The sequence below is a fragment of the Oreochromis aureus genome, linkage group 19 (genome assembly GCF_013358895.1).
Source record: "Oreochromis aureus strain Israel breed Guangdong linkage group 19, ZZ_aureus, whole genome shotgun sequence".
Taxonomy (NCBI): domain Eukaryota; kingdom Metazoa; phylum Chordata; class Actinopteri; order Cichliformes; family Cichlidae; genus Oreochromis; species Oreochromis aureus.
This window is the reverse complement of record NC_052960.1, coordinates 13,775,885-13,794,619: the sequence shown is the minus strand read 5'-3', so window position 1 is coordinate 13,794,619 and position 18,735 is coordinate 13,775,885. Positions and strand designations below refer to the sequence as shown.

The window sequence follows — 18,735 nt, the reverse complement described above, 5'->3', positions numbered from 1 at the left end:
TAAATATTCAAATCAAATAAATATTTTGGCATCTTAATTTAAAGAGAATTGTCGATCAAATAACTACTGAAAAAAATATCTTAACAAATATTATTTTAGGCTCTTACGCTCAGCACACAGTAATTACAGGGTGCACGAAAAATAATAATAATAATAATAATGACAATAAGACATTACTGTTCACTGTATGCATATACTTTTGCTTTCTATACAACAAAAAGCCTTTTCAAACTTTTAAAAGTCCTTCAACAGTCACTAGCATCCTTACATAAGACCATAATTACCTCTTGTAAAAACATTAAAACCTGTTTGTTGAGCAGGAAAGGTTAACTTCGGTAAGAGTTTAGATACATACGGTACATTCCCACACACAAACAAGGTGAGTCATAAAGAAATCGCTTCTCCATACAGAGTGAACGACCACAAAAACAGATTGTGGCACCCAGAGCGTCACAGTCTTTCAGTTGTGACTTATTACTTGAGAGAGAAACGCAAATAAAAGCCGGGATGATGAAAAGACATGAAGGTGGATGAAAGACGCCTGGCGCACCTACAAGAAATCTTTACAACTTAAGAAACAGTGTGTACAAGGCCACAGAACCACATGTCCATATAAACCAGTTATAAAAGGGAAAAAAGAGCAGGATGAACAATAAGTGTGCATATCTGTGTGTGCGACTGTGTTTGTATGCAGTCGAGTGTGAGCCAGACTCCAACTGAGAGGGGAGGCAATAGCAATTCCCACTGACCTGAAAACTAGCTTGCCAGCCACCTCAAAATACAGAGGAATGGAAAAAAAAAGAGGGAGAATGTCAGTGAACACGAATGGAGTGAAAATACAGAAAATACAGATTTAGAAATAGTGGCGAGCGGTCGTGTAGAAAAGATTTGAAGAAAAAAAAAAAATACCCAGGTGCAGTGAGGGGATTACAGAAGGAACGGGACTCGACGCCCCCTCTGCACCGCTGGCTCAAATGAAAAGAATGACGAGACAAAAAAGACAGAGAGAGAAAACAGAGATTGACAGAAAACGATGGAAGGAAATGTGCACGAGGCATCTGCACACAACCAACAGGATGGAAAACAAGTGTGAGACAGTTTGTTTAAGTGCTGACAGGGACTCTGCATGGGTGTGTGGATGTGTGGGAGCATGTCCCCTTTTTTTGCTTTTGTGACTCCCAAGGTCTCCCGCGGTCAAGAGCGGATCCCCTTTCTCTCTCGTGCCCTCTTTTCATACACTTATCCCCCCGCCCCCCAACGCACACTCTTTTTTTTCTTTTTTTTATACACTCATTCCTCGTCCCCTCCCTCTCTTTTAGCGCAGTGCTGAATGGCCCTCTCTTTCTGATGAGTGACTGATGAATGAAGTAGCTCTTTGAAGTCAAGAGTCACAGCAAGGCTGGTCAAGCGTGAAGAGATGCTGGACAAAAGATGGCAGAGAGCGAGGGGAGAACGGGAAGGAAGGGAGGAAAAGAGAGAGGGAGGGGGGGGAAAAAAAGCACATGTGGGGGGAACAGTGAACATCATAAAGTCTGTAAGGGACGGAGGGAGCATGTGTGTGGCAGAGAGAGCATGGTCTGCATTTTTGCATGAGTGCCTCGGACTATTTGCATTGTGATGCTCAAAAGGCCAGCATCATGCAAATGGGAAATAACCCAGGTTGCGATGAAGTGACATCTTTCTGGACTCCAGGGACTTTTATGCACCTTAAATACCTCTGCTCTCTTTCATCTATTGCTATAGACACTCAGAAGCAGAGAAAATGGCTACTGTCTAGATGTTTTTTCCTGTTTTTTTTTTTTTTTATAAATACTCTTAATGGTACTTCTCTTTAATTAGTTTCGGTGGTTTAAGTGTTGCATTACAGTAAGTATCTTGCCTTCTGCAAATTAATAGCCTTTTAGTCCTATAACCGGTATTTGTCTTTGTTTATGCGTAGGGTTTCTGTGTATCAGCTGCTTAATTTGAATCATTTTTTTCCCAAATCCCCCTGCCTCGCCGCCCCTTTCAGTCAACACCATGTTTAAATTACTTTCCTAGCTGGTAAAAAGGAAAAAAGCGTAAATGAAACAGAACAATCTCACTTGTTTTACTCATTGTCTGGGAACACCTTGCTTCACAATGACACACTCACCTCTGAAAGCTTCTCCGTGCTTAAAGGCTCATTGGTGGTGGGGTAACATTTGTTGAAAGCTTTGGAGCTAACACCTCAAATTACCTGGCTTTCCACTAGAGGAGAATATGAAATTCATAGACGGCAGCGGAGTGACAAGCAGTCATTGAGAAAGCGGTTTGATAGTTATTGCTTTGGCTTCATTTGTCGAGTAATTACAGACTGGGATGTGCAGCCAAGTCCAATTTTGAGAACAAGCGAAAAACACAAAAACAAAGACTGAACGATTTCAATACATCTCGAGCTCTTAATATCCAGTGTAGTAACAAGGCATGTCTTATCAGCATTTGGTGGGACTTTTGGATCCCATTTGCCTTCGACCATGGGGAGAAGACTCCATTAAAGGGAAGCGCACATAATTAACTGTTTGCCTTAAAGAGGCAGGATAAGTCTTGTCTCTCATAAACATCTAATTTACATACTCAGCTCTAATTGGGCTGTTATGTTCTACTTTCCAGGACATGACGAAGCCCTCTTAAGCACCGCTAAGTGATGTGTTTTCATGCGTTTGAACTCGTCAGAGCTCTTTTTTTGGTCATCTGTTCGGTTGTCCAATAAAATATTTTTTTAGGGGTTAGCAGGACTACCTTGGAGATAATTACAGCATACCAAAATATCCGGGGTTTAGGCCGAGACTGGAGTGGAATGCTCGAAAGCGTATTAGCAGTGGATGCCTCCTTTGCTCATTGACTAAGTATGAAAATAAACTTTGAAACAGATGTTCAGGCTTAGTTGGGTGAGTTATCTAAAAATATCCGCAACGGGCAGCGCTGGGGTGCAGTGGTTAGCACGGCTGCCTCACAGGAAGGAGGTTCTGGGAATCCACACTGGTCGACTGAGTCCTTTCTTTATGGAGTTTACATGTTCTCCCTGTGCTCGAGTGGCTTCTCTCCGCTGCACTGGCTTCCTCCCACAGTCCAAATGTGCATGGCGTTAGGTTAATTAGGATTTCTAAATTGGCCATAGGAGTGAATGTGATTTTCAACAGTTGTCTGTTTCTCTGTTATCCCTGCGATAGACTGATGACCTGTTTAGGATGTATTGGCCTATCCTATTCTGCAGATAGCCTCTCCCCGTGACCCTGAATTTATAACTGGTAGAAGGGATGCAATGTTCGAGTGGTTGGTTATGGTATTAGCCTTGCCTCTCCATGTGTATCTACTATAATAAATACAGCAGTTTTAAATATAAGACACTACACTGACTGCTGAAAACAGTACAGCCTCAGTGGGACTGGATTTTCCCTGCCTATTAAAGCCTAAGTAACCAATCAATGTGCTTGTTAGGACAACTCCAGGGGAAAATCTGAAATATTGATACACTTTGTATCTTTTTCAAGTACTAGTCTTAAAAATGTCACAACACTGTACTATGCATGTGTAGGAGCTCCTGAAGTAATTTAGTATTTTTTTGCATTTATTTGACAGGCTAACAAAAAGTATAAAACTGGAAGCTGGTGGAAGTTTAGTATCGTACTTAAAGACTCTAACAACACAAAGCTGTTGGAAGACATATTACATATCATGGGGGATCAAACCAGTGATCTCACTGTTACAAGACTTCTTCCTAAACTTCTAGTATAAGGTATCAAAGGAGATATTTTAAGGAATTGACGGGCTTAGCAGACATGAAAGACCCACTCCCTAGAATTCCCTTTGTAACTTGGCAATTACCCCAAGACCACCTGATTTTTCTGTCTGTGCACATGAGGGAAAAAAAGGCACAGACAGAGGGTGGGGGAAAAAAGAAATCCGCCGTACAGTTCCCCAGGGTGAGAGAGGGAGAGAACACTATACTCCTCCTGTGTTTATCTCAATCTCACATCAGATCAGATCACTGGCGGATAAAGGCACATCCTGACACATCACTTCCTCTCTCTGGAGGAAGCTGACACGCGCTGGGGACTCGGAATGACAGCGGTGGTGGCGCGCAGGATGAAGAAGTAAAAGTTTTTTTTGACAGAGCGAAAGAGAGAAGGGGAAAGAAGGGGAAAACAAAGGTGAACCTGACATACTTGCAGCCCAGATCCACAGAGCCAAGTGAGATGAAGAAGAGGAGGAGGAGGAGGAAGAGCGGCAAGAGACAAAGAGGTGAAGAGGCACTAAGAATAGTATAACTGGATTAGCTTTAACGCTGACCTTTATTTGGCAGAGTGACACTCTCTCACTCGTCACGATCGCTCTTTAGTGCAGTTACAGGAGAGGCCTGCCCTACATTTAAAGCTCAGATCAACAAGAGTCGGCGCTGATTTTCAAACAAGGAGACGTATGGATTTAACTCTTAACTCAACCAGGCCTGTCGCATAATCTGTGTGCATTTGTGTGCAAGAAACATCTTTTAGTAGCTGCCACCTGACAGCTACTCATACGACTGTTTGTGGTACAAGCAGTCAGCTGCGGTTCGCCTTTAATTCTGCTCAGCACAAAATAAAAACCTAAATCTCTCCGGGCAGCCTGATGAAGTTTTTATTATTTATGCCCAGCTACAGATGGCGCACAGAGGGCTGAAATGAAACCAGAACTTCGGGGGCTTGTTTCCAGAGGTAAGACAAAAACACTCAATGTCACCAGTGGCATTTGTAACATAGAACTAATCCGACAGAAGAATCCAAGGGCGAGTCAGGAGATGCCAGTTTGGATGAGACGCGGCAGCGAGTTACGGAAACGAGTGGAAGAGAGGCGAGCGCAGATGTGACGTCACAACTACTGCTCTGTTCATACTGGAGAAAAGAAAGCAGCGAGTGACTTTTTGTTGTTCGGTTTGTCCTTGTTAATATTTAAAGTGACCACCGTCTAGCTTTTTCACCTTTTAAAGCCATCAGAAAATGTAGATATTATTATGTAACGACAATCTTATTCATGTAAATGCAGTGATTTTGGAGTCACATCCCTGGGAGGGCCTCAGAAACAAGAAACTGCATCATCTGAAGCTGACATTGTGCAGAAATGAGGTGTGTTTGTGAACACCTAAATGTTCACAAACACACCTCGGCTTTTAGGAATTGTAACAAATCACAGCTCAAAGCTCATTATTTACATTAGAAGATCATCAGAAATATGCATTTTCAGTGACGCTCGGCAGCAATGTAAGCAACGGCGACACATTTCATCTGTGGTTTACCAGGCAAACATGCAGTCACGGGCAGGCACACAAATCAAATTAATGTACAGTGCTGTGAACACAGATCCCACAGGACACACATTCACATGGCACACACACACGGCACACATGCACCAATGAAGTTAGAGGGCATGCACTCGCACACGGACACACACTGCACTTTCAAAACAACCAAAACAAAACAAGGAGCAACTCTGGTGATCTACAGCTCTGCCCTAAAGCAAAGTACACAAACCAAGTGTAGCAGAATGAGGAATTTCATTTTTCCCCCCACTCTGTCTTTCCATGAATGGCATCGGTGCTTAAGTTACTTCTGGCGGGACCCTCACATGCAAACATATATGAACACACACACACAGAGACAAAAGAGGTCCTGGGATGGCATGACGGGCAGAAAAACTGAGAAGGATGATGGGTAATGATGGGAAGAGGCGTCAAATAGTAGCAGACAAAACCGGTTTCTTTTTGGGGATTGGTAAGAGTTAGCTCAATGTGTGTGTGTGTGTGCACGGGCGTGTGCTGGTGTGTGAGCGGAGACGGTCACAGTCAGCTGAAACTCCTCCCCCTAACTCAAAGAGGCAGTGCAGGATTTGCATTTTTCCCACAATTCAATTAACACGCTTGTCAGCCTCGCCTCTCCGTTCACATGCCTCCTTTGGCCATCTCTCGCTCGCACACACGCAAGCACGCACCCGCAGACACACATCAGCTTCGTGAATAGATTATTCATAAATCCTAGCATGCAGAAAATGGTCGCATTTATTTGTTTGTTAACAAATAAAGGAGAGGGAATGCACACTGAGAGATGAGGAGCAGCCCCGGGGTTCACATCCTGTCTGGACTTGTCATATTGAGGGACGTGAAAAGACAGTGCCGTTAATGGATGCAGAGAGAGAGGCTTCCCCTAGGGATGTCTCCTTCCCTCTCTCTCCCTCTCTGTCCTTCTCCATCTCTGAGGAAGGAAAGAAGATGTGAGGGAGGGCAAAAGATGAGAAGTGCGACCAAAGAATAGGGAATCATTGGGTGTTAAAAGAAAGACAAGACACTCCGAGTTGATATGTAGCGAGAGACCAGACAACGGAGACAAGGCCAAACCTCATTTAGGAACCAGAAATAAGCCACAGATGTGCTGACTTTGCCGCGGGGCCGGCTAATGACTCCAGCGAGCCTCTTGTCTGATTAATAGACTGTAATCCCATTCTCATGGATAGCATACCATAGCATTCCGCAGCACCACTCATTAACCACTATAGAAATGCTCACTAATCAGCCAGTCGCTTTTAGCTAGCAAAACTAATGCTAGGCTAGGATAATCAATAGGCGGTAATCCTGTTGGCGGAGCTGCTGCAGCGTAACACCCCTTATTACCAGCCATAGAAATGTCTGCTAATCATTCACCGCACGGTTATTTGTCCACAGGGCCACAGAATCACTTCGGTGGCGGTGGCGAGGGCTGACATTTGACAGTCGGCAACAGAGGGTGGAAGAAAAGGAGTGACACACAGAGCGGGAGAGGCTGTGTAATGATTAAGAAACACATCACTCTTGCTTTTCTGTCCCACACTCATGCTCTCTCTCTGTCCGCCTGTCTGTCGTCAGTCTTCAGCATACATCCATACTGGTCTGGTAAGACTCTGCTCTATGTTACTGTCATTCAAGTTCAATCAATCGATGACAAAAAAACCCAACCTATCTAATCCATAGCACTCAATCAATAATGAAGTCTTGCAGGCAGGGTAATGATAACCTTTCACATACCATTCAATGGAGATGATGTTTAGCGGTCCCTCTTCTTCTCCTGCCCTTACAATCCACTGAGGTGAAACAGCTGGGGCCAATCAATTACATGCAACGGCCTCAACTCGGCTTCACTGTACCGGTTTGATTTCTGTGCCGGTTCATGTTGACTTTAAGGTTGATTCTGTAATACCCAACGTCAACAGTTTGCTTCTAATCAGACATTTGCATCCCTGATCAACCAGAGCCAACCTTTCGTCTGCTGCAAAACGTCTGCAGATGGACTCCATGGCACGGAGTCAAACTAAAACCCTGCGTATGTGTGTAGTGATGAGGCCCAACAGAGGTATTGGCATATTCTATTGAGCTAAAGTCTCTGCTCTGAATCCTGAGGCTGTGTTATACGTTGACGCAATGACCTGAGAATGAACCTGAGCTGAACTGTAGTCAACGCGAAGCAGCAGTGAAGCACAGACCTGTCAATTCTACGTTACCAAAGGAGAAAATAGATACAGACTACATCTCAACTTTTTCTAACAGAAGAGAAATAACTATTTTATTTGAGGACAACTTGAAACAGCATTAAACTAAACAGACTACAAAGTATCAAAACCTTTACTTAACTTTTAAAAAAACCCCAAACAAAACTATTTGCTGTATGATAACAAATGATTATCATTTTCCCCAATGCAAGATAAAGCTAAATGATGAACTAGTAGTGCAGTGTTTACCGATCCACCTGACATTATCCACTGTCCTGTTAAAACCTCAAATAGGCTGTGAGCAACGAGTTGATATTTGAAGCTTTTGGCACGTCTGTGCTGGCTTCATTATTCAACTCCACACTAAAGCATTTTAAGCTTTAAAAAGAAAACTTCAAATAAAACAGTTTGAGCAGTAAGAACTTTGGACTATCGGCCTGGTGGCAGCTTGTACAGATATACAACCTATAACAAAGCTTCTTTCGGTATGGTCCCCCAAACGTGCATGGAGAGAGGGGTCTTCGCCCACCACAGATGCACTTCTGTGCAGTCCTCTAAAATCCTAACTGTGCATTTCTGGAAGCTGATGATGCATCGGTCTGCCGAATGCTGATTACTGGGAACAGGAGAACCATGAAAACTTCAAAGATCAAAAAATACAGAATGAAAAGCACAGACGGTGGCCTCAGTGGTCGCTTTTCATTGTTTCAGCTCTCTGTTTTACTTCAACTTTATAAGTTATAACTTCGCTCTTCTCTGCGGTTGGATGACAGCCCAACAACAGCACAAGCAAGAGTGGCCTACAGAACAGTTGGACTATATACTTTGTACACTGACAGCTCATGCTCTCTGCAGGTAGATGGACTGCGAACGTGCTATCCCTGCTGAACCATAAATTCTGCTTTATTCCTAAGGGGTCGCCATAGTGGATGGATCTGCATATTTAATTTGGCATGGATTTTTACACTGGATGCCCTTCCTGTCGCCTCCTACAGCAAGTGTTTGATATTTTACTTAATTACCAAACAGGTCATAACAACTGTCATCGATCAATTGTGTGTCCTTTGAAAATGCCATTAATCTACTAATGTTCCCAAGACTAAATGTAAACATCCATCCAGACATTTATCACTACATGTCCACTGTACAAACATGATATTCATCAGGTAAAGTAAAGCAGCTACTGGTATTATTCATGAGAGATAAACCCAATCAGAGCCTGGTTTCTAGGAAGATAAGCAGGCTTGCCTCAGAAGAAAAGGGGATTTGAGTTCATGAAGGGAATAACTGGCTGGACTGATGTGGGAATGTTTGTCGGGAATACTATAACCGCAGCCACAGGATGAACGGACGTAACCGGCTTTGGTGTGCCTGGCCGCCAGCGCTTAAACCCGGCTAATCTGATTGGATTAACACTGACCTGCCTGACTACACATGAGCGCGTGCATGTACTCGCATAGACAAACACACACACACACACACGTATGATATGCCAATCAGCCGTGGCTGCCTCTGCAAAGTTAATCTGGATGCTGGGTTGCGCTGGCTGGCTGACTGGCATCATGCTGGGCTACCACATGCATACGCATCCGCTCTCACGCCACACACACACACACTTACTCAGAGAGCCATCTTAGGGTGCAGTGATTTGTGCTGTGAATCTGAAACAGACCTATTGAAAGAAGAGTAATGCCCAGTGCTTGACAACCGTGCTAATTGACTAGCCCCCTCCCCAGCAATGAAACTAAACGTTTTCACCCCTCCATCCTTTATCTTTCCAATCATTCCCTGACAGCTCTCCTCTTGTCCCACACTCATTCCATCCTCTTCCTCATATTACTCTTCATCGCCGCCATCTCTTCTTCTGTTCCCCCCCCTGCCATCGTCCCCTCCCCTCCCTCATACTCATACATGTAATCATTCATTAGAACCAAGGCAGTTGTCCATTAGGCAAAGCAGCCATTTTGGAAATTGCAGCAAATCTTCCATGAAAAGACATTTCCTCTAATGCAGTAGTCACGCTCGGGGGGAGAGCGAGAGAACGATGGCAAAGGAAGGAAAGAAAGACAACGGGGCCAAGATGGATGGAAAAGTGAAAGAGAGACAGCAAGAGAGCCCCCAGCCATAAAGCCACCAAGCAGAAAGCAAGCCTGCTGTTTGATTAGAGTGACACCGTCATGTGGACGGAAGGAGGGAGGAAAGGATGGAAGGAGAGGGAGGGAGGGAAAGTGTTTTAGAGACAAGCCAAGGGGGGCTGAAGAGGAGGTGGGGGAGAAAGAAACGGGGAGCGATTTGAAAGAGGACTGAGACTAAGGCAGTAAAATTAGCCCCATCACTTTGCTTACTAAGACACTCTTTGACACGCCAGGATTAAAAAAAAGAAAAACAGGCATACACAGTCATGAGCAGAGATGGGCAGTAACGCGTTACTTGTAACGCGTTACTGTAATCTGATTACTTTTTTCAAGTAACGAGTAATGTAAGGGATTACTATTGCAAAACGGTAATTAGATTACCGTTACTTTTCACGTAGGAACGCTGCGTTACCGCGTTACTAAAACCGTGATTTTTTTGCGAGAACGTCTCATGACAGTGACGTAAGCGAGTGCGACGTTCGTGACAACAGCTGTCTGCAGATCATAATATATCGAGTGCGGGACAGAGTGTAGCATGCAGCGTTTAAAGCGTGGAAGTACTGACCTTATTTTGAGTTTGATTCCATAAAACGTGACAAAAACATTAGTGTCCGTTGTGCGTGGGAAGAAAACTTCTTTTTACAGCGAAAAAACCCTAAACTTCCAAGCAAGCACCGAGTGTACTACGACGTAATGTGAAATTCACAGAGAAACTCGCGGATTCTTCCACTGACCGCTGCGGCACACCTGCACCAGGGTAAACCTCCTCCGCCTACCCCAGTCCTGCTTTACAGGTGAAAATAGAGCAACAGGACCGCTAGTCTTTGATTTTATTTATTTTCTGCTGTGTTTTACTTGCATCTATTTGAAAGAGTGAGTGTAAACACAAAAAATATTTTATTTTATGTGCTGGAATGTGCAGAAAATAGGTTTAAATGTTAAACAAATTTCTTCCAGTCAGAGAATGTTGCATATAATTTAATTTTGCTTGATGCATAAAGTTAAAAGATTAAAACTAATAAAACAAGTTTTAAAAGAGACTTTTCCATTTGATTACATTTTGTATGATGAATTATGCAGAAAAAGTAGAATTGGGCTGAAAGATCTATCGCTTTATCACCTATTCAGGTTGTAAATCGTGTTTTTAAAAAGTAACTAAGTAACTAAGTAATTGATTACTTTTGAAAATAAGTAATCAGTAAAGTAACGGGATTACTTTTTGGGGGAAGTAATCAGTAATTAGTAACTGATTACTTTTTTCAAGTAACTTGACCAACACTGGTCATGAGATGTGTGTATACACACACACACACACACACACACACACACACACACTTCCAGAGGACAGATGGTTTCCCCCATTTGAAAGTGGTGCTTTAATTTGAGTAAAGTGATAGGAACCTCCTTAACCAATTAGAAGCACCATATCTTAGGCATTGCATTTGACTGTTTGTTTCACACACTTATTAGTGGACGTGTGTGAGTGCGAGATAGTGTGTCCCATGGGATCAGCGAGGAACATTAAAACTGGTATAAGGAGTGGGAAGATGACAAATCCACTCTGAGTGGCGCTCTGCTGAGTAAGTGAGTTACTTTCTCCCACAATGCCACTGTTCATCTCGATCTCATCTAATCACCAATCAAAGCCAGACCTGTCTCCCCCATTACCAACTATTCATCACGCCGCTGCTTGCTCCTTTTAATGCGCTTTGCTCTGAAGCTGCCACATTTATCTCCACACCAAACTGTGTCCAATCAACTTTTATTTTCTTCAAAAAAAAAAAATTAGGATTTACTGTATTTAAAAGAAAAAAAAAAAGCATACTTTATCTACTTTCTTCAGCGTTTTTAAAGCTGCTGTTACGCTCTCTTCAAGTGGAAATATTCAGAAGAAATGGTGCAACAGACTCATCTGTTCAATCAATAACTAATCCAGCCATAACAACTGGGCTTGGAAAGTGTTACAGCATCAATACAAAACAGCTCCCAAATCCACAAATGTTTTTGAAATCTCATAAGGGTAATTATGATGCTCTCTAGCTCTTGTTAAAAGGGCAACATGCCCCCATATAAACATAATTGGAAACAGTTCATAAATTAGGCAACTGTCAAATATTGCAGAATTTTATTATTGGATGCACTTGTTTGGACAAAAAAGTATTGATACTTCGTGTGAAAGTATTTTTTGTTTTTTACTGGTATGGTTAATCAGCAGAACAAAACAAGCAAAGACACATTTCTTTGATTTCAGCATCACGTTAAAGAAGTCATTCCCAAAGTAAAGAGTCCTACAGCCTACTTAAAAACCTGAAAATCCAATGAAGCCCACCCAATCTTAAATTGTGATGCATTTCCGTGAAAATTTAATTTAAAACAAACAAACAAAAACAGGCTCTTGGCTATAAATTGCTAATGCTACCAAGTCATATGCAAACTGCTGAGCCCACCTGCCACTTTGACACAAACTTCAATACAAAAGCAGTAATGAGTACTGTCACAGACTAACCACCTCATAATATCAGTTTTAATTAACTTTTGACATAAATACACAAATTTAAATAAATATGGAACCGTACATACTTGTGAGTAATCTCAAACTGAATTTCTCTTAGTAATTTGCCCGACCTGCAATACTTTTGTGGCCCACCAGGGGGCCCCGACCCACAATTTGGGAATCCCTGCGTTAAAGCATAATTCGATTAAAATGGGATAAAATATAATGAAAAAAATGAAAACAATTTAAGTATGAAACACTTCATTAATGATAATTACATGTTATATACGTCTTAATTTCACCCCAGCTCAGTGTGTGCATCTGCTCTGTTTCACTGTCATTTCTCTCCTCTGCTCTCTGTTTCACCATGTGACTGAGCGAGGAGTAAAACCCACTTAAACCCAAAGACCACCCCAGCGCCTGAAAGTCAGCCCTAAAATCTCCTAGTTATTATTATTATTATTATTATTATTTCTTAATATGCATCCAACATGAAGCTATTAGCAAGAGACAACACTGCAAGAAGCTCTGCTGGTAGAGAAGCCAATCCTGACCACAACCCTGGTAGCTCTCCTGCTGATGTCATTACAGCTGCAACCCCACCGATAAGCTTCCTCAACCCTCCCATCCACTTCTGGAGACAGTTAACCTAGGGGAAACGCTGCAGGGCTAACCCTGGTAGCCTGCTACACGGTTGAAAAGTACTGGTGTGCTGCCAAAACACTGTGGGAAAAAGCTCATCAATTTTCATTTAGGGCGTGTGAACATAAAGACATAGACATGAAATAGATGTTTGGCTTACATTAAAACTCAGGAAATATCCATATCATACAGAGCACAGCATACCAAGCAAAGCCAAACTGAATGAGACGTAACAGTTTGGGATGTATTCACATACCCTTACAGTAGTAGTGGTAGCCATCTTTAGTGACTTGTCCACTATTAAATCTTAAATACGTTTGTTTGTCTGGACTTATCCTGCAGATATATATTTTTTCTTGACAGCCAGGAGGTGTATTTATGTGCCTCAATCCAGCTGATGGAAATGGTCCTAATTCACATTTTATTTTTGCAGCATTTGAGACGTTTGTGTAAAATCCACTCGACAGCTGTATGAGCGCACAGCTGCAGAGAGAGGGATGCTGGATCTGTCAGCACAACAACTGCTCCTGCTACATAGGTTTTTTTCAAATAATCATTTTCCGTTTCACACAGATATAGATTCACTCAAACCCACTTCCTCAAACATAAGCGCACTACGATTACGCAGTTGATCGGAAAGCTACGGGTTGGGGGGACACCGAGAAATGCCACACTGACACCTTTAAATTCACGCTTTAACTCGCTTTTGCACGACAATGCCCTCAAGATAAATGCTCCCAGCATTATAACAGTGGCACAAGAGGACCGAACAATGAGGACAGAGGCCAGAAAAAGAGGCAATGACGGAGAAAAAGGAACAAACAGAGCCGTGACAGAGAGAGAAACAGAGAGTGCTTCTGGTTTCTTTGCAGTTATTCACTTCTCTTCTTTGTGAAAGTTGCGCTGTACACAGCTTGGAGCAGCACTGTTTTCTTTAGGGCGTTTTTACCCTTGCAGTGCCTTGTTTTTCCTGCCCCGAGTGCTCAGACAGTCGATTACACCCGGGCCAAGCGATCGTCTCTGTCATCTGTGCTCTCACCCGTGCATATTTACTCTCATCTTCTCTGCCTTCTTGTCTCGTTCTTTTCCTGTGGCCTCTTCAGGTGCACGCGGGCTCAGAAACTGTTCACAAAGTGATGAAAGGCAGTTTATCCTGCATCCACTGTGATATCTCAGCCCTCCATGCAGAATGGCCGAACACGTTATCACCTCTGCCCCAGGGAAACCACAGGAGTCAGGACAGACGCCAGTAGCAAATACCACTGCTAGTGTGTGTGTATGTGTGTGTATGCGTGTCCCAGCGGTAATAATCACCCGGATTAGAGCGGAGCCAAACCCCCGCAGGGTCCCCCGATCTCCCTCCCCCTCTACCAGCCAAGCCCAGCCCAGCCCAGCCCGCAGCACTGATCCCCCAGTCTGAGCAGCCATGGGAAGCAGAGCAGCCGGCCTGACATCTCCACCATGCCTGGCTGCCAGACAGACAAATTTCCACAATTTCTAATCCCTCTTTGTCCTATTGATCATCCATAGCCAAAATAAAATATTGAACAAGCTCAGACAACACAAAGACACATAACCCATTCAACAAGCGTACCCTTTAACCACAGGGGTGCAGTGAAATGGAAGTTGATACAGCCGTCAATATGTCTGGGTGAGGGATGCAATATGTGGGCAAGAACAATGGGGAAGGCGTGGAGAAGAAATGGGTTATAACTTAATAAGAATGCGCATTGTGTCTGGGTACCTCGCAGTCAAAGCGAGGGATTATTACTGAGCGGAAACGTTGCCTGGATGCATTACAGCCCTTCTGAAATAAATTCAGCCAAATCTCAGTGTACGATTCAGTGGGAGGGCACCCTGATATTGGCACCGATCAACAATTGTCAGAGATGCTGCTGAGCTCCTGTGGCATTTCGTGACAGTGCGGTGTTGAAATGTCAATCAACATTTGCCTCTCAGCATCTATTCTCGACCTACAGATAGATGGCTTTATGAAAATTATATGGTAATGCTGTCCCATGCAGAGAAGAACATATCCGTGAAGAAGCTGTGGGGATTTTCATGCGTTTGTTGCATTTGTTTATGAGATTATAACACCTTTATATTACCCTCTATTGTGCTTTATCTTCTCTGGGATCACAATAACAATCCTGTCATTAAAAAAAAAAAAAACTGCTCCAGGTGGACTTTTGATATTTTTATGAGGAAAGATGAGCTTTAAACCATTGATTATTATGCCTTTTAAAATGTCTCCAGGGGAATGAGGTAAAAGATGTCATGAGCAGAAAGAAGCTGCTAAGAACTGAAAGGCAGTTTGACTAAGTGACATAAGTTTATTTATCAAGTGTAAGTTTTTACGAGCTTTCAGTGACCTTATTGTACCTCCAGTGGAGGCTCAGCTCTAAAGTTTCAGACAAACAAAATCCTCCGCAGTTTGGGGGATTAGAACCTAAACCACACTTTGTGTCTTTTTCATAGTCTACAGTAGCCTGACTACACCAAACACCTCTCAGTCTCACCTCAGGGATTTCTGCTTGTTCTCCTTCTTGTTGAGGACCCCCGGCACACAGTTGGTGAGCTCCGTCCAGTCTGCGTGCAAACCGCAGCTCCAGCCGGTGGAGAACCGAGAGAACAGCCAGGTCTCCTTGCGGTTCGGCCGGTAGCAGGTACACTTCTTCTGGCCCGGTCTGCAGTCGCAGGGGACCTCCAGACGGACATTCTGCACCAGGTGCCTGCCGAAGGTAGTCCCCCCGGTCTTCTGGATGTGCAAAAACACGATCACGTCCTCCCCTTTAATTTGGAAATCAATCGTCCTCTCCAGGTCCCTCACGGGGAAGTAGTATTTCTTAACGTAGTGGGGGTCCGGAGTGGGGAAGATGTCCCCCTCGTCTTCTTCCGTGAAATAACCGTGCGGGGAGCCGAAATTGATCACCCCGGGGGCCACGTACTGATAGAGAATCAGCATAAAACACACGGATCCGACGACGATCAACAAGAATTTGCTGCTCCTCTCGACCATGATCCTTCCCAGTGCGGTCCCTACAGCACGCTACCATTTCCCAGTCAAGCCGACAACGGGGAACAGGGCGCTCGGCTTCTTCATTTTTGCTTTCCCCCCTCCGAGAAGGAATCGTTTTCGGGGCTCAACAGTGGCTCATTCCGCTTCGAGGCGACCGGCGAAGTTGGCTCATGGCTCACCGCGACCGTTCAACACCGTGAAAGACGCATCGTAACTCGCTCGGAGAGCCCCTCGGAGCCGACCCGCTCCCGTTTCACTTTACTTTGGTGTCCAGTCAACACAACAGGCTCACTGCATCACAGTGGAGCTATGTACCCAGGATGCAGCGCGAAACCTACCTTTCAACCTCTCTCACTCCCTCTCTCTTTCTCTGAAAATCTAGTGAAAGGAGAATCGCTTTAATTTGTTGGTTGACATGTAACGACCGCGGCGTTTACCAGCAGCCAATAGACAGCGAGATAGAGAGTTCCAGTAACGAGCTGTAGGTAAATACTGTATTGGATTATTTTACAAAGAGGGGTTTTTGAATGAGTCATAGTGGTTATAATGTTGTATTCTGAGTCTATATTTTCACTTTTAAAATACATTTGCTCTTTTCAGTTTACTTTTATTGTTTAAATCATTCAGTTTTTGCTTGTTCTCATTAATATCAGCGTAGCTTTTAGATTTTTTTTAAAAAATGATTCTAATGTGGAAGCCAAGATTTAAAGGAGTTCTGAGCAGAGAGATAACTAAAAGTGAACAAAAAACTGGGTGTGGAAAAAACATTAACACATTAACGTTAATAAAATATAAAACCTATAATTTAAAAAAGTAATAGGAATGTCAAACTAAAATAATAAATAAGTAAATAAATCAATAAATAATATTAAGTAAACCTTTTGAGACTTTTATTTTTTTTTACTGAACCAAGCTCTGGGAATTACCTGGAACTCAAATGAAGTGAAAACAGAAACGAAACAGAAATCAATACCAAACTGGAAATACCAAACTCTAAAATTAACTGATAGGACACTTTGTGTTGGCAGCACACTTACAGCATGTAGACGACCCATGACCCCATAAACCCACGTAGGAAAATCCATCTGGCAAGTTGTGCTCAGAAAAAGTTCCAAACTGACCTTAGTGTATTTTGTAAGTACATATTATTGTTTCACCAGGGACAACACACATTTATGTACATAAAAATACAAAAGAATAGAAGATGTAATGTAATGCTGAATTAAAGCAGAACTGCTTTAACTACTACGTCTGTAGTTCCATGCCAGGTCACATGAAAATGTCACAATTATCAAAGACATTCACCAAAAACTAACACAATAAAACACCATACAGAAAATGTCCTACCTCACCCGGACTGAGTTTTAGTTTTGTTTCAGAAAAATGACTTAAAATAAAAATAAAAGAATTTTTATTTTAAACCTTTTTACACACACTCATCACACATGGAATGTTTTTAGTAACTGCAGAGTCGTTTCGATATCTCTGGAGTTGAATTAGTCTGTACAGCACCTGTGATAAGCCTATAAATGCTGCAGTCTCAGGGGCTTCGGGGACCCGGCTCCTGTGGGTCTGTGTGGCATTTACTCTGCAGTAATTTGATTATTCACAGATCTGTTTGCTAATACCCTCCCCTAAAGGAAAACAAAAGCTGGAGTGGATGGTCCTTAAATGGCCCCTGCATTTTTAATTAGTTTCAAAAGATCTGGCAAAAAAACAATGATTTTCTGAAAATATAGCTTATTTTATGTATTTGTAAGGACACTACTTCTTAAATTTTTAAAGACATTTTCTCAAAAAACGCATTTCTTATAAATCCACATTTTTATAGGCACATATTTTATTTAAAATCTTATAACTTCCTTTTGTTGTTGTTATTTTTTGTTTTTCTCTGTTTTCGTCTTTAGATTTGGGGTAACCCAATATTGTGTTATTTTTCCTCTTGCTCAATAAATTAAGAATTTATATAAATATATTTAAAATAGCTTCGAAATGTCCATCACAAAGAACACACTTCACACAGCCAGAAAAGCAGCATTAGGTCCAAGTTTCTGTTGAGCAAAGCTCCCCTAGCTCGTTTACTAGAAAGCACCGAATGCCCGACAACCATGAGATCAACCTTCCCCCGGTGCTTCACGTTGCTTCTCGCGTTGCTCCCGCTGGTGGTCAGCAAAGAGTCCTGCTCGCTTTTCTTCGAGGCAGCTTTCCAACTTGTCAGGCATATTTACGCGATTCCTCGGGGCGATTACTGTCGAACATGTTTTGACTGATCACATGTGCGAGTGGAAGAGAGAGGCATGTTTAAACAGCCAGGTGCTGCTTCATCACAGCTGACGGCGTGTTTTCTTTGCCCTCCCTGTGGTTTAGCTCGCAGGTTCTCACACATTTGTTATTGCAGATGTTTATTGTGGTAATGTGACAGAGCGAAATGACTGTGCCTCTAATCTCGCCAAACTACCCGCCCTGATTCCCACATGTCTCTTAAATGAGGCTTAATCAGGAAGATCGGCCTCATCAGCAGACTGGGGTTGTGAAAACAGCAGTTTGTTGGCTGTGGGTGATGGTAAATAAGTAAGCAAGTACGGTATGAGGGTATGCTTTCACTTAGAGAGGTTTGGGTTGATGTTGAGTTACTCGTTGAGTCAGGCTGTAATTGGCCTCGTGGTTCTCCATGATTTGAGTTTGAGTGAGTAGGGCTGAAAGGTCATATCTTTCTTTAGACTCACACAAAAAATCAGGTTCTGCTCTTTTATAAATATTCTTTCATTTTCTTTCTTTTTAGCTACTTTAAAGCTACCCCACCCCCAAAGCTTTAATCGTTAAATATTCTTGGGTTTTACACGTTTCCCTCAGACTAATAAAAACATGCACAAACAAGACCGTGGTTGGTATTAACATGTCTTACGCTGATCGTTCAAATCCCTTGAAAATGT

The 18,735-nt window shown here is 42.8% G+C and overlaps 1 protein-coding gene across 1 annotated transcript in view; it reads right to left on the bottom strand.

Moving 5' to 3' along the window:
- The window catches only part of hs6st1a (heparan sulfate 6-O-sulfotransferase 1a), a 59,914-nt gene extending 43,753 nt beyond the window's left edge, over window positions 1-16,161 (bottom strand). Inside the window, exon 1 of the mRNA XM_031747161.2 lies at window positions 15,303-16,161. Coding sequence (XP_031603021.1) covers window positions 15,303-15,802 — 500 coding nt within the window. The 5' untranslated portion in view covers window positions 15,803-16,161. The remainder of the gene's footprint in view (window positions 1-15,302) is intronic.
- Window positions 16,162-18,735: the final 2,574 nt, after the last annotated feature.